This window comes from Lycium barbarum, chromosome 7 (assembly GCF_019175385.1).
Source record: "Lycium barbarum isolate Lr01 chromosome 7, ASM1917538v2, whole genome shotgun sequence".
NCBI lineage: Eukaryota > Viridiplantae > Streptophyta > Magnoliopsida > Solanales > Solanaceae > Lycium > Lycium barbarum.
The window spans coordinates 124,843,352-124,858,532 of NC_083343.1; the positions used below are offsets into that span (position 1 = coordinate 124,843,352).

The 15,181-nt window shown below is 37.9% G+C and overlaps 1 protein-coding gene across 1 annotated transcript; it reads left to right on the plus strand.

Annotated features, from left to right (window-relative positions):
- Positions 1-14,179: 14,179 nt before the first annotated feature.
- Positions 14,180-14,821, plus strand: LOC132601891 (3'-5' exonuclease-like). The gene has a single exon (XM_060314944.1). The coding sequence runs from the start codon at positions 14,180-14,182 to the stop codon at positions 14,819-14,821; it is 642 nt and encodes a 213-aa protein (XP_060170927.1).
- Positions 14,822-15,181: the final 360 nt, after the last annotated feature.

Sequence of the window (15,181 nt, forward strand, 5' to 3'; positions counted from 1 at the left end):
CTACTCGTCATACGGGGAGCGTAGTGCAATCGTAGTATGTATCAAGGATCATGAGCTTACAAGCTCGGAAAGTTTATCAATTGAAGGCAACATACGCGTATAGAGGATTTAGAGAATTGGCCAAAGAACCATGCCTTATGAAAGAAGGGTTAGCCTTACATACCTTTTCGTCGGACTATTCTACACTTGCACGTCCCCTTCCAATGTTAGCGTTTCTACCTTCATTAATATCATAACAATGACCATTAGTCATTCACATTATCCACATTATCTAGATTTCTCAATTTGTTTCTAATTCACCCATGTTCAAGGTCATAACACCCAAATTCGTCCATTCGCCTAAAGTTTCTAGTTCATGATCTTAATACAATTTATAACATGTTCATATCACAACACAACTACATTCATGATTCAATTCAAACTATTCCTCAAAATGTCACTATTCATCATTCATAACCCATCTTACCATATTTTCTACAATCCATGTATTTTAATTCTCCAATACCTTAAACATCATGTAATAATCATGAATCTTACCTTAGAAGTTGTAGGAACAAGCCTTAGTTGATAATACTCCACTTTGAGCAAAACTCTAGTTTTTCTCCATTTGGATTTCTTGACTTGGATGACCTTTGATGATGTTCTTACTCTTGATTCACTTTGTTTTATGTTGTTGATGACTTATGATCCTTGAAAACTTGGATAATAAATGTAGAGAGAGGTTTTAGAGAGAAGGTGTGTAATGTGGAAATGAAATAAAACAAGTCTTGGTTCCTTTATTTAATGAATTGCAAAATCTGTGTTGAAGTGAACAGTAGTCGTAAACTGAGTTTACGACTCGTCCTCCAGTTTACGGCCCGTCCATCATGGGCGTATTTAACCATATTAGAACCAGAAGCTTTAGCCTGTAACCATGGTGATTTACGACCATGGTTTACGGGCCGTAAATCGCTTTACGGTCCGTCCTCCAGGTCGTATTTTACCATTTCTCGGCTGGCAGAAAGTTGAAGCCTTGCATGGCAGTTTACGACCTGCTAGTTTACGGACCGTATACCAGTTTACGGTCCGTCCTAGCACTTTACGACCACTGGGCAGTTGCAATTCTGCAACTTCCCATATTTCTTAGACTTCTCATTTTAATCACCCACGTCCATGCACATGCATTGCTCACCTTATATCTCACCTTAATTTAGCCAACTTTCTCATCTCACATCGGGTACCTTCGAAATCTCGCCTAAGGTCATCAAACGTCGTTTCTTGCTCATGGACATCATGCACTCATACTTATCACTAGTTCGTTCACTTACGTACCAACGGAAAAATTTTCCGAGGTGTAACATTCTTCCCCCCTTAAGAACATTCGTCCCCGAATGTTAAAGTGCTCGGGAATTCTACAAAAATTTCGCCAGAGTTTCCCTTATAATATGGCGCTACCATCCTGCCACAACAACCCATAATATCAATGCCACACAGGGCCACAACATAACAACATAAAATTTTGGCCACACATGACCCAAAAGCATAAAAGGAAAATATACATACCTTATGATCTTGACGTCTCATCTTGGGCTTCTTCCAAGGGCTGAAATAAATGTGGGTATTTGGATCGCATACTTTCTTCCGCTTCCCACGTCATTTCCTCTCGATGGTTATTTCTCCACAAAACTTTAACTGAGGCCACTTCTTTATTTCTAAGCCTCCGTACTTGCCTATCTAATATGGCAATGGGTATTTCATCATAAGTCAATTCCTCTGTCACTTGTACATCATTTACTGGGACGATCCTAGTAGGATCTCCAATGCATTTTCGGAGCATCGAGACGTGAAACACTGGATGGACTGACTCCAATTCCTGAGGTAGTTCTAATTCATAGGCCACCTTGCCTATTTTGCGCACAATCTCATATGGCCCAATATACCGGGGACTAAGTTTCCCCTTTTTGCCAAATCTCATAACGCCCTTCATTGGCGACACTTTCAAGAACACCCAATCTTTCACTTCGAACTCTAAGTCCCTTCGATGATTATCCGCATAGGACTTTTGACGACTTTGAGCTGCTAACAACCGATCTTGTATAAGCTTGACTTTCTCTATAGCTTGCTGGACCAAGTCTGGCCCTATCAATTTAGTTTCTCCGATTTCAAACCACCCAATTGGGGATCTACACTTTCGCCCATATAAAGCTTCATACGGTGCCATTTGAATGCTAGAATGATAACTATTATTGTAAGCAAACTCAATGAGTGGCAAATGATCATCCCAATTTCCTCCAAAGTCTATCATACATGCTCGCAACATATCCTCCAGAGTTTGAATAGTACGTTCAGCCTGCCCATCGGTCTGTGGATGAAATGCCGTGCTAAGGCTAACTCGGGTCCTTAAACCCTCTTGGAAAGACCTCCAAAACTTAGCTGTAAACTGAGTCCCTCTGTCGGATATAATAGATACCGGGACGCCATGGAGTTTTACTATCTCTTTAAGATAAAGCTTCGCATAATCTTCTGCCTCACAGGTCGTCCTGATCGGTAAGAAATGAGCTGACTTGGTGAGTCTATCCACAATCACCCATATGGAATCATACTTACGTCGAGAACGGGGTAAGCCTGAAATGAAGTCCATGTTAATCACTTCCCACTTCTAAGTTGGGATTTCCATAGCTTGCAACAATCCACCCGGCTTTTGGTGTTCAATCTTCACTTGTTGGCAATTAGGACACTGGGCTACGAATTCCGCTATATCTTTCTTCATCCCATTCCACCAATATATAGACTTAAGATCATGATACATTTTTGTCGCCCCGGGGTGGACAGAATAACGGGAACAATGGGCTTCCCTCAATATTTGGTGACGTAGGCCTACTACATCGGGAACACATAACCTGCCTCGACATCGGAGAACTCCGTCTCTCGAAATATCAAATGATGACTCCTCTTTCTGAGGGAGGGTATCTCTGTACTGCATTAGCATGGGATCCTCATATTGTCGCTCTTTTACTTCCGCTACTAGCGATGAAACTGCTGAATTCTGAATAGTAGCTCTGCTGCTACCTGAGTCCACTACTCGGACTCCTAGGCTAGCTAACTGTTGAAGCTCACGGGCCATCTCTTTCTTTTCTGGTCGTACATCACTTAGACTTCCCATCGACCTACGGCTAAGAGCATCAGCCACTACATTTGCCTTCCCGGGGTGGTACAGGATCTCAACATCATAGTCTTTTAGCAACTCTAGCCATCGTCGTTGCCGCAAATTCAACTCTTTCTGCTTGAACATGTATTGAAGACTCTTATGATCTGTGTAAATATCCACGTGGACACCATATAAGTAATGTCTCCATATCTTTAATGCATGGACCACCGCGGCCAATTCTAAGTCATGGGTAGGATAATTTTGCTCATGTTTCCGCAATTGCCTTGAAGCATACGCAACCACCTTGCCATGTTGCATCAACACACAGCCTAGCCCAACACCTGAAGCGTGGCAATACACAACGTATCCTTCCAATCCCGCTGGAAGTGTCAGAACTGGGGCAGAAGTCAATCGACCCTTTAACTCTTGGAAACTACGTTCGCAAGCATCTGTCCATTGAAACTTTGCCGATTTCTGGGTCAACTTTGTGAGTGGTGCAGAAATAGAAGAAAAACCTTCAACGAACCTCCTGTAATAACCTGCTAAGCCCAGAAAGCTACGAACCTCCGTAGGAGTTGTGGGCCTTGGCCAAGTCTTCACGGCCTCAATCTTTTGACTATCCACTCGAATACCATCGGCTGCCACAATATGCCCTAAAAATGCCACTGAGTTCAACCAGAACTCACATTTGGAAAACTTTGCAAAAAATTCTCGAGTTCGAAGAACTCCAAGGACAATACGCAAATAATCCGCATGTTCTGCTTCGGATCTAGAATACACCAAAATATCATCAATGAATACGATTACAAATAAGTCCAGAAAGGACCTGAACACATTATTCATCAAATCCATAAATACCGCTGGCGCATTAGTTAGCCCAAATGACATCACCTGGAATTCAAAATGACCATATCTTGTCCGGAAAGCTGTCTTGGAGATATCTTTCTCCCTTACTCTCACTTGATGATACCCGGACCTCAAATCAATCTTTGAAAACCATTTGGCACTTTGCAATTGACCAGTGCAATTGTAAATATGGTTTCATGAAATAACTTGTATTTAGTATGTATGTATCTTGTATCATAGCATGAAAGTAATTATATAATACACTTGCATGAAAACTTGTAGACATGTAGGATATTCATGAAACAATCATTCTTAGTCAAAAACATGCATGAAAGAACCCATGGAATACAAGATATGGGTTTTCATAGATTACGGACAGATTCTCAATAATCATAAAGAAATATTAAGAACTCAACAATGGAATTATAACAATTCATACATAATATAATCATGGATATGGACCTAGGGTTATCATGAGCATGGTATTGAAACCCTAGTTTTAGTAGAGAATCATAATTTTATGGATTATGAGGCGTGGGGAAGAACAATGATGTTCCCACACGTAGATAGTAACTCTACATACCTTAGTCGCTCCAAAACTTGAATTAAAGACTTGAGCTTTGAAGAAGATTTCCAAAATCTTGAATTCTTGAACCTTAGATGGGTTTTCTTGAAAACCCTAGTTTTGAAATGATAACTTCTTGTTTAGATTACAAGGATAAGTATTAGAATTGAGTTGGAATAATTAGAGTAGGCTTACCTTGGTGTTCTTGATGATGGGAGAGGGTAGGAAGTCGTTCTAGGGCTTGAAGGAATGAAAAATAATGATTTGAACTGATATGGACGAATATATACTGTTCTGGAGAAAATAATTTTTCGGCCCAGTTAAATACTGGTCGTATTTCAAAATACGGGCCATATTTTGAAATACAGGCCGTATTTTGAAATACAGGTCGTATTTTGAAATACGGACAGCACTGCCTCTATTCAGTAAAATGGTCATAACTCTTTGCACAGATGTCCTTTTGACCTCCATAATACACCGTTGGAAAGGTATTTCAAAGCTCTATAACTTTCATGAAGGAAGTTTTCCCAAATTCCAAACACGTTTTGAAATACGGGCCGTATTTTGAAATACGGTCCGTATTTAACCATTTGACATCAAATTGCCAAATTCCAGAATGCTCAGAAATCCTTGGTTTCAGTTTACGATTTGAAATACGGACCGCATTGTGAAATACGGTCCGTATTTAACCATATGACATTCAACTGCCAAATTACAGAATGCTCAGAAATCCTTGGTACCAGTTTACGATTTGATTTACGGGCCGTATACTGAAATACGGTCACTGTTCATGGGCGTAAACCACCATCTTACAACTGAAGAGGAAATTTCCAATTCCCACATTCTTTATCTGGTTTTCTAAGTCTAGGATAATGGTCAAAGCTTAGGTTAAAGGTACGGGGTGTTACAATATCTCCCCCTTGGAATCATTCGTCCTCGAATGATGGGTCATGGTTAAAAACATGGCTTGACATGGCTTGAATACATGAACATGAAAGAAACATGACGTAAAACATCAGAGCTTGACATGGTTACGTGGTAACATGGTCATGGATCATGAGAACTGAGTACGTGATTTCATGAAAACATGTACATGGGGAACATGAAACTGAGTAGCGCCTACATGAATGAGAATCATAAAATATTTGTCCTCGATTTATGACTAGTGGTTAAGAATTGCTAACAACTCTGGAATCTACAAAATTTATGGTAGGACTTCCTTCATAATTCGGACCGTCACGACATTTCTCAAGCGCCTACCAGCTAACTAAAGTACCAACACACAACTCACATAGCATCTTAATACGCATGATGTGACATAACGTGATTACTAAATCTTGAATGTATCTAACATTAATACTTAGTTGGCCTGAACACATGATTATTGGCTGAATGATTACATGATTACTATACATGGGGTTTGGAAGAGAATTTGTAGGCATGAATGACACGAGTACTGGAAAATAAGCACGAACATGACATGATTACCTGGACGTGAGGAGCATGACGTGGGACATAAATACAAGAAGACTGGCTGGCATGAATACATGAGTGGTAAACTGTCATGAGATGCAAACACGTGTAAACATGGACATCAACATGAGATCTGAATGTCGAAAACATGATTGTTACAACATGAGGGTTGAATACTGAGCGCAGGTAGGATCTGAACACTTAGGGACTTGATCATAGATGTTCATGTGTTACCACGATAAACATACGAGATAAGAGTACGACTTAACCTATGAATGTAAGTGTAACTCCGTGCGAATGAGATAGAGTTGAGTCATACACTAGGAATATGATTCTAACATAGGTATTCATAAAGCTCTAGCGTAGGCATGACATGATACATCAAATCTGAGTAGAATACTTTCGAGATAAGTACCATACAATACCTGAAGAGATCTCACTATGAACTTGGAACATACCTTACTTCGAACCTTACCTTGTTCGCTCTGAAACATGGATATGAATATCTTGGCTTACCTTGCTTATTATTGTAAGTGGATCATTAAGGAGTGAGAGAAAGGGATCATTCATACGAATCAGACACTTCATCTTCGAAGATAGACGTGGCAATGGTTACATCAGACTGAAGAACATAACATGGAACATGTATACATGGAAATGGGACTAATATGGCATAAGACATGAATACATGAGTAGCATGGCATGGGGCATGAGAGACACGACTTTTACATAAGTACTTCGAAGCTACATACCCTGACATTTGGACATTAGCTCATGAATATTGAAGTGCGAATAAGGCATAAGTGTGACTTAAATGGAGTATAAGTTGTAGGCTTCACTCTTGAGTACTTAGAGACATAGGGATGGATAAGATATCACTTTTAGAACTTAGCTATACTTACAGAATGGGACATGGTTCAACATAGTTTACGCTTATTACTGTAAGTCGATACTCTCATTATAAAATAAGACTTGTGAAGGAAAGGATCATAGGAATGAATGCTTCGTTCGTCAAGCACCTAAGGCATAAGTAGAAAGTTACCTTAAACTTAAACAGGGCATAGGTACTTCGGAAAAGAAAATGACATCCTTTGTGCCAAGCTACGAGCTGCTTTAAAACAGTAGCCAAAGGAATATAAGCATGAGTTACGTAGAATCGTGGGTAGGACATCCATCTTGACTACTCTTATCATTACCTAATCCCCCTGTTATGCTATTTCTATATGTGGATGCTCAAATAAGTCGGTCGTGGGCACAAGTACGTGAGAACGTAGGTAGCATATCTTTGGAGTTGAAATAAATCATTTACCTAAGGCATTTTTCCCTTGTTCAAGGACCAGGTGGGCATTCCATAGTTTCTTAGTCTTTAAACTATTGTGTTACCTTCTCCTCAATCATTATCAAAATCAACATCATACTCGGAAAGCACTTAGAAGATAGAACGTGGCCATGGGTATAAAAGCACGATAGATACGTGAGACATGAATGCGGTCTTCAACCTTGGACATGAGTACAACCTGATGTGAGAAACATGAAAGAACATTCCCTTGCATAGCTTACTATCGTATAGAGTCTTAATTCTTGTATCTTAAACATGGAGTATCAATCTCTAACATGGGCATGATATGGGTGCGAAAGGCACGAGTAGAGTATGTCTGGGCATTATTACCGCATAGTACATGAATTACTCTGGAATTGGAATCGTTATACCCTTAAAGCCCGCTATTCGCTCTAGAACTTTATCTTATAACATAATTACCTAGTACTTGATCTCAACAGCATAACAAAGATCACATTCTACGCACCTTATCTTGGCTGCATGAAACTGTGACCCTCTGACATAATCTCCTTAACACCTATCAACTTACAAAACACATAGTTTATATCGGCACCTTATCGCACGATCTCCCCCTTAGTTTAAAAACTGACGTTTAAAGCCTGTGGATCCCTTGAGTTAGCGGTAAGTGGTCATCTAGTGATTTCGCTAATTTCCTCTAACATACTGACGACTCATTTCTTCGACTTACTTCAAGTAAGTCTTACATACTGGAAAAACTGGATTACTTAAATAAACGGGTTTCTAATGTACATAACTGGCATACTAGCTTTGTCAGTCCTGAGGAAAACTCTTTTCTGATAACTCTTAAAGGCCCTTCTTCTGTAGCTTGCTATCTTACTGCTTAGATGGTTTTCTTCTTTCACCAATTTCTACAGCTCAAATTTAACTTAAACCCTTTGGGTTCTAACACGCCTTCGGTGTATTCAGACAGTCACCCACTTAGTAGTGCTAACTTGACTAAGTAACTCAAATCGTACTTCTACTAACTCTGCTGAAAATTTCTAATTCACTGTGTCTATTCAAACTTACTTACTATGCTTCTGTTAACCACTTACTAGCATCATATTCTCTAATTCTTCTCTCAGTACTAATGTGAAGCATAAGGTTATTTCTAACTTTTCCTCCTTATCTGACTCTATTCTGGGGTTGTATACTATTTTTCTGAACTATAACATGGATCACAGTTAGGGAAATTTCATCTGTCTCAAACAAGGAATTGGAATAACTAACCCCAAATTCCCTATACACTTTCAAAATTATATCATACTATACACATCAGGGATAAATACTTAATCACATAACCTAAGAGGGAATTGTCATATCTTTTATCTCATAGTAATATCTGCTCCTTGTAGTAACTTACTAACGTCATACTCTCTAGGTCTGATCTGAATAAGGTTAAATAATTTAAAACTAACCCTAAAAAAAATCCAATATCGTCTGCTCGTGGTTTTCTTATCTCATCAGTCTCTTCCTAGTCATGTACATAGATCATATGGCAAAAAAATATATATATCCTTGAAAAAGTCGAGACTTTCTAGTATTACAGGTGGTTGGCTCTTAGGCTATTTCCTGCTTAAAACTACCATGGACAATTTATGCCTGCTGCAGTTAACTTCCTAACATGTTACCTTGTAGGGTCTTAAATCTGAACTATCAACTGCACAATAACCACATAAGACATAATAGATCTAGGGCATAATACCTCATATGTGACAAAGAGGGAAAATTATTGGCATACCTATGACACATGTGACGGCACATCGGAGCCTTGGCGATCTACCATATCATGATAACGTGCTTGATCCCCACTTAATCCTAATACTTCATCCCTATCAGTGCCTTGGTCTGCTAGTGCCCGAGTACTACGGGCTGCGAACGGTGTTGTTAAATTGGCTATGCCTGGTCTGGGGGAACGAATTGCACCACCCTTAGTGTTACTATTGTACTTGACTGAAGGGCATTCTCTTTGCATGTGGCCTTGGAGACCACAATTATAACACACATCCGAACCCATCCTACACACTCCTGCAAATGGGGTGCGAAAAACCTTTGTTGTCCTGTTTCACTTGTGGGCAATCTTTCAGATAGTGACCCTGCCGGCCACACCCAAAACATCTATAGGTGCCATAGCGGCACACCCCTTGATGTCTCTTATTACACTTGCAGCAAATCGGATTATGAAAACCCCTCTTCCTCGCATTGGTCTGAGCTGGGACATTAATGGTACTTGAAGCAGGTTTTGATGACCTACAGTCGCAGAATTAAAAAATTAGAACTCTCGGAGTCTGAGAGTTCGTCTCTGGGGTCACATCAATGGTAGCCCTCGGGCCCAAAGTTGCCTTTCTCTTAGTAGACATTTTCTGAAAGAATGCAATGCGCACGAGTCAGAATAACTCCTGATAACTCTATCTGAAAGCAACACATCGATAATGATTAGTTTCACATCTTCCTCATCCACTGAGATGAGTCGTATTTGGTAGAATAGGGAACAACACATGAGTCCGAGTGATTTCTAAGAACATAGCTCTATTGCACGATCTAGAGTTGAAATAAGTGAGACAATCTTAGATGTCTTAGTGGTCAACTGTTTATATGTGTTGCGCGCACACACATATAAAAGTGATCCCAATGGACACGGTTTCATAGACTTCCTAAGACACTTGAACCTAGGCTCTGATACCAAGCTTTGTCACGCCCCGAACCATGGCTTGGGCGAAACACGACACTCGGTGCCTTACTGCATGTGACCGAGCGAACCACATGGCTTGCTGAATCATCATGAGGCATAACATGAGCGGAATATAACGTGAATGCATGATGAGCCTTTATAAAACGTCGTAAGTCATAATACTTAATAAAAATACTTGTTTAAACATGAGTGCGGAAATAACATGAATGAGCCAAAATGGCTATACGACTCCGAATGTCTGACATAACATAACTGACTTGTCTAGTCTATGAAACCTCTATCATGAGTCTGATTGGAAAACATACTTACTGGGACAAGGCCCCAAGCATACCTTAGATGCATAACTAATCATAAAACAAAAGTTGACTAAACCCCGAATGAGATGTGGCTCACCAATAAGCTGATACGAATGATGTCCTACTGAGCAGATGTGTCATCCTGTATATCAGTACCTGCATCGTGAAATGCAGGCCCCCGGGCAATAAAAGAGGACGTCAGCACATTGAATGTACTGGTATGTAAAGCAACTGAAAGAAATAACATGGGGCATGGAATAACATGATAAGAAGTGGAACTGAAAACTTAGACATGAACATGAGCATGAGCATGAGTACATATATATATAACATAAGTAAAACATGATAAGTAGGGAGAGCATTTCATAAACCGACATGTGATATCACCACGTGGGTACGTGGAGTCTGGTACCTCGCCGGACCAGCAGAGCCCTCATACCTTGCCAGGGTATAAGGTGGTAACGTGCCTGATGGATCCATTCAGTGTAAAATTAAGGTATCGTCCTAACTGGGCGGAGCGATCCTTGTCCTACGATGGCTACGTAGTTTCAGGCTATCTGAGCCTTCTCGGTAATTCGTGCAACTCCCAAAAATATGAACATAATATAATTGGCTAAGAAGCCCATGATTTTCGTGAATTAACTTGTACTTGTCTTGTAATTATGATTTCACGAAATAACTTGTAAACATGGTTTCATGAAATAACGTGTAAGCATGGTTTCATGAAATAACTTGTAAATATGGTTTCATGAAATAACTTGTATTTAGTATGTATGTATCTTGTATCATAGCATGAAAGTAATTATATAATACACTTGCACGGAAACTTGTAGACATGTAGGATATTCATGAAACAATCATTCTTAGTCAAAAACATGCATGCAAGAACCCATGAAATACAAGATATGGGTTTTCATAGATTACAGACAGATTCTCAATAATCATAAAGAAATATTAAGAACTCAACAATGGAATTATAACAATTCATACATAATATAATCATGGATATGGACCTAGGGTTATCATGAGCATGGTATTGAAACCCTAGTTTTAGTAGAGAATCATAATTTTATGGATTATGAGGCGTGGGGAAGAACAATGATGTTCCCACACGTAGATAGTAACTCTACATACCTTAGTCGCTCCAAAACTTGAATTAAAGACTTGAGCTTTGAAGAAGATTTCCAAAATCTTGAATTCTTGAACCTTAGATGGGTTTTCTTGAAAACCCTAGTTTTGAAATGATAACTTCTTGTTTAGATTACACTGATAAGTATTAGAATTGAGTTGGAATAATTAGAGTAGGCTTACCTTGGTGTTCTTGATGATGGGAGAGGGTAGGAAGTCGTTCTAAGGCTTGAAGGAATGAAAAATAATGATTTGAACTGATATGGACGAATATATACTGTTCTGGAGAAAATAATTTTTCGGCCCAGTTAAATACTGGTCGTATTTCAAAATATGGGCCGTATTTTGAAATACTGGCCGTATTTTGAAATACGGACAGCACTGCCTCTTTTCAGTAAAATGGTCATAACTCTTTGCACAGATGTCCTTTTGACCTCCATAATACACCGTTGGAAAGGTATTTCAAAGCTCTATAACTTTCATGAAGGAAGTTTTCCCAAATTCCAAACACGTTTTGAAATACGGGCCGTAATTTGAAATACGGTCCGTATTTAACCATTTGACATCAAATTGCCAAATTCCAGAATGCTCAGAAATCCTTGGTTTCAATTTACGATTTGAAATACGGGTCGCATTGTGAAATACGGGCCATATTTAACCATATGACATTCAACTGCCAAATTGCAGAATGCTCAGAAATCCTTGGTACCAGTTTACGATTTGATTTACGGGTCGTATACTGAAATACGGTCACTGTTCATGGGCGTAAACCACCATCTTACAACTGAAGAGGAAATTTCCAATTCCCACATTCTTTATCTGGTTTTCTAAGTCTAGGATCATGGTCAAAACTTAGGTTAAAGGTACGGGGTGTTACACTCATTTTGCGGCCGCATGTCGATTGGCAAGAAGATCGAAGTTGCAGAGAGAATTTAGAGTATGCGATCGCATACTCCACTTATAATTAAGAGCAATTTTTTTTTTTATAAAAAAAAATGACACACTTCTTTACCATTTTAGCATATTCGGAAATCATTTACGGTTAATGAAGGACAACTAATTAAGGAATTAAGTTTTATCCCAACTAATATATCACATTTTCTCTTTCATCATCATCTTTCTCACTAAATAAGAAATTAGTTTACAAATGATTCTAATTAATATGTGCATATCCCTTTCTCTTTCATCATTATTTTTTTCCATTAATTAACGAATTCGTTTAATACTAATTATCCTTATTTTCAGTTTTCTGATATATTTATACCATGTATATCCTTACGGATATCTTTATTAGACCATGTATGTCTTTTATTATACCATTTATATCTTATTATACTGTAAATATAATTAGACATAAACACATAAAATGGTGGACAATTTTATTTTTCTTCAAAATAAACGTTTAATATATTTCAAATATATCATACTTATTATACCATGTATGTCTTTATTATACTGTGTAGATAATTAGATATATATCTTTATTATACTGTGAATATTATTGGATATACTCTATATATTATTGTTTATACGTATGTTATACTAAATATATAAAATATATAGGTAATATAAAAAGCCGTGAGAAAAGGAAAGGAAAAAAAAAAGACCGGAGTGATTGTATATTAACAATAAAAGATTAAAATAAAAATAAAGAATGGAGTGATGCAATAAAAGATAAAAAAAAAAAAAATTGACCACAAAAAAAGGAATAGTTTGCGGCTGATTCTTATCCAGCTAAAAAATTTAGGGATGATTATTTGGAAGTTGATACATACGTTAATAATTGATTGATATGAAATGCTAATTAACTAAAGCTGCTATTAATGTGCAATTATTTTTAGAAAGCTGCCTAGTTATGTTTATTTCCCTATCAAAATTAGTCTTTAATCCCCATTAATAAGTATAGCCTATGCCGTACTATCACAGCTGGTCCACTCCCTATTTCGTCAACATTACATTACTCCACCATTCCCAAAATCATTACGACCTCCACCCAATTGAAAACCCAACCATGAAACCGTTACGACCTCTTAGACGTTCACTTCTACACTGAAACAATCAAATCAATGATCACTTAACAATTTTGGTCCTTTAAATTTCCCAAAAGTTTTAGTCCTCTTCATATATTTTAACAATTTATGATCGTACATATGACAAAAATCAAGGAATACATAAACATCAAGAAAGTTTTATCAAATTTAAAAATATGCAACCCAAAAAATTACACCATATACTAAAAAGACATAAAAAAATAGCATATTACATTAAAAAGTTATACCATACTCTAGAAATAAATAGATAAAAATAGTAGAAATTATAAAGATTTTACCTCTAAATGTGAGTTCCTCCTAACTTTTTAATTTTCATAGTTCCCATCAAATTTAACAGTCATATGACATTTCAGTAAAAATTTGATGGTGACCTAAAAGTATTTAACTTTGAGCAAAACTTAAAAGGACCAAAATTACAAAGTGCATAGTTTAAGGAACTATTTTGAACCCACCCCAAACATAAGTCAAACATAAGAGACCATTTTTGTCATTTCATAATTAGTCTTTAATCTCCATTAATAATTATATCATACCGTACTATAATACCAAGTCCCCTAACTTTACCAATAACATTACGTCTTTTCGTCAAAAATTGCAAACCCTTGTCTCAAAAAAAACCCTTTCAACGGCGATTTTCTCTTCACTCCATTGAAAACCCAACAATGAATAATCTCCGTATTACACACACCGAACAACAAGACAACCGCTACGACCTTTTCAACGTACACTTCTACACCGACACAATCAAGACAATCGTCACTTCAGATCCCGACATAATAACTAACTGGATCTCCGAAACCTTAACCACCAATCGCCACGTCATCGCTGGTCTTGATGTTGAATGGCGTCCTAATTTCCACCGTAACCAACAAAACCCAGTCTCACTTCTCCAAATCTGCGTTGACCGTCGTTGCTTGATAATCCAACTCTTATGCTGTCAATCTTTCCCTGAATCACTTGTTAATTTTCTTGGGAACCGGGAATGCGTGTTTGTTGGAGTTGGAATTGAGAGCGATGTGGAGAAGTTGCTTGAGGATTACGAGATTAGTGTGGGGAATGTGGTGGATTTGAGAGCAAAAGCTGCTGATGCGTATGAGATGAGGAATTTGAGGAATGCTGGGTTGAAGCAATTGTGTAATGTTGTGCTTGGAAAACAGATTGTTAAGCCTAGAAGTGTTACTATGGGGAGGTGGGATTGTGAGTGGTTGAGTTTGGGGCAGATTCAGTATGCTTGTCTTGATGCTTTTGTTTCTTTTGAGATTGCTAGGAGCTTGAATGTGAATGTTGCTGCTGCTTCTGGGTAGTAAAGTTTTTTTTTTTTTTTTTTCATATGGTTTTGAAGATATTTGGGTGGTCTTATTACGGTCAAAACTCGTTGTAACTGTCGTTCGTCATAACAACATATTTCATTGTATGTGCCTGATTTTCTCCGAAATGATTTTTCATGTTATATTTTATTTCTTTATAACAGCTATGACAATCAAATTAATGTCATCATATAGTAGTAAATATTAAAAAGTATATAAAAATAAAATATTTATGATATTCGTCATTAATGTCATGCGGAAAGTAAATTTCAAGTATGAGTATCTAAAAGAAAAAAATTATATCTAAATGGTGCTCATCCCCTTGGGAACTTGGAATACGGATGTTGAGAAGTTGCT

Bases quoted from the DNA above. Each gene is read 5' to 3' on its own strand.
- LOC132601891 (XM_060314944.1), top strand. From the start codon at position 14,180: ATGAATAATCTCCGTATTACACACACCGAACAACAAGACAACCGCTAC.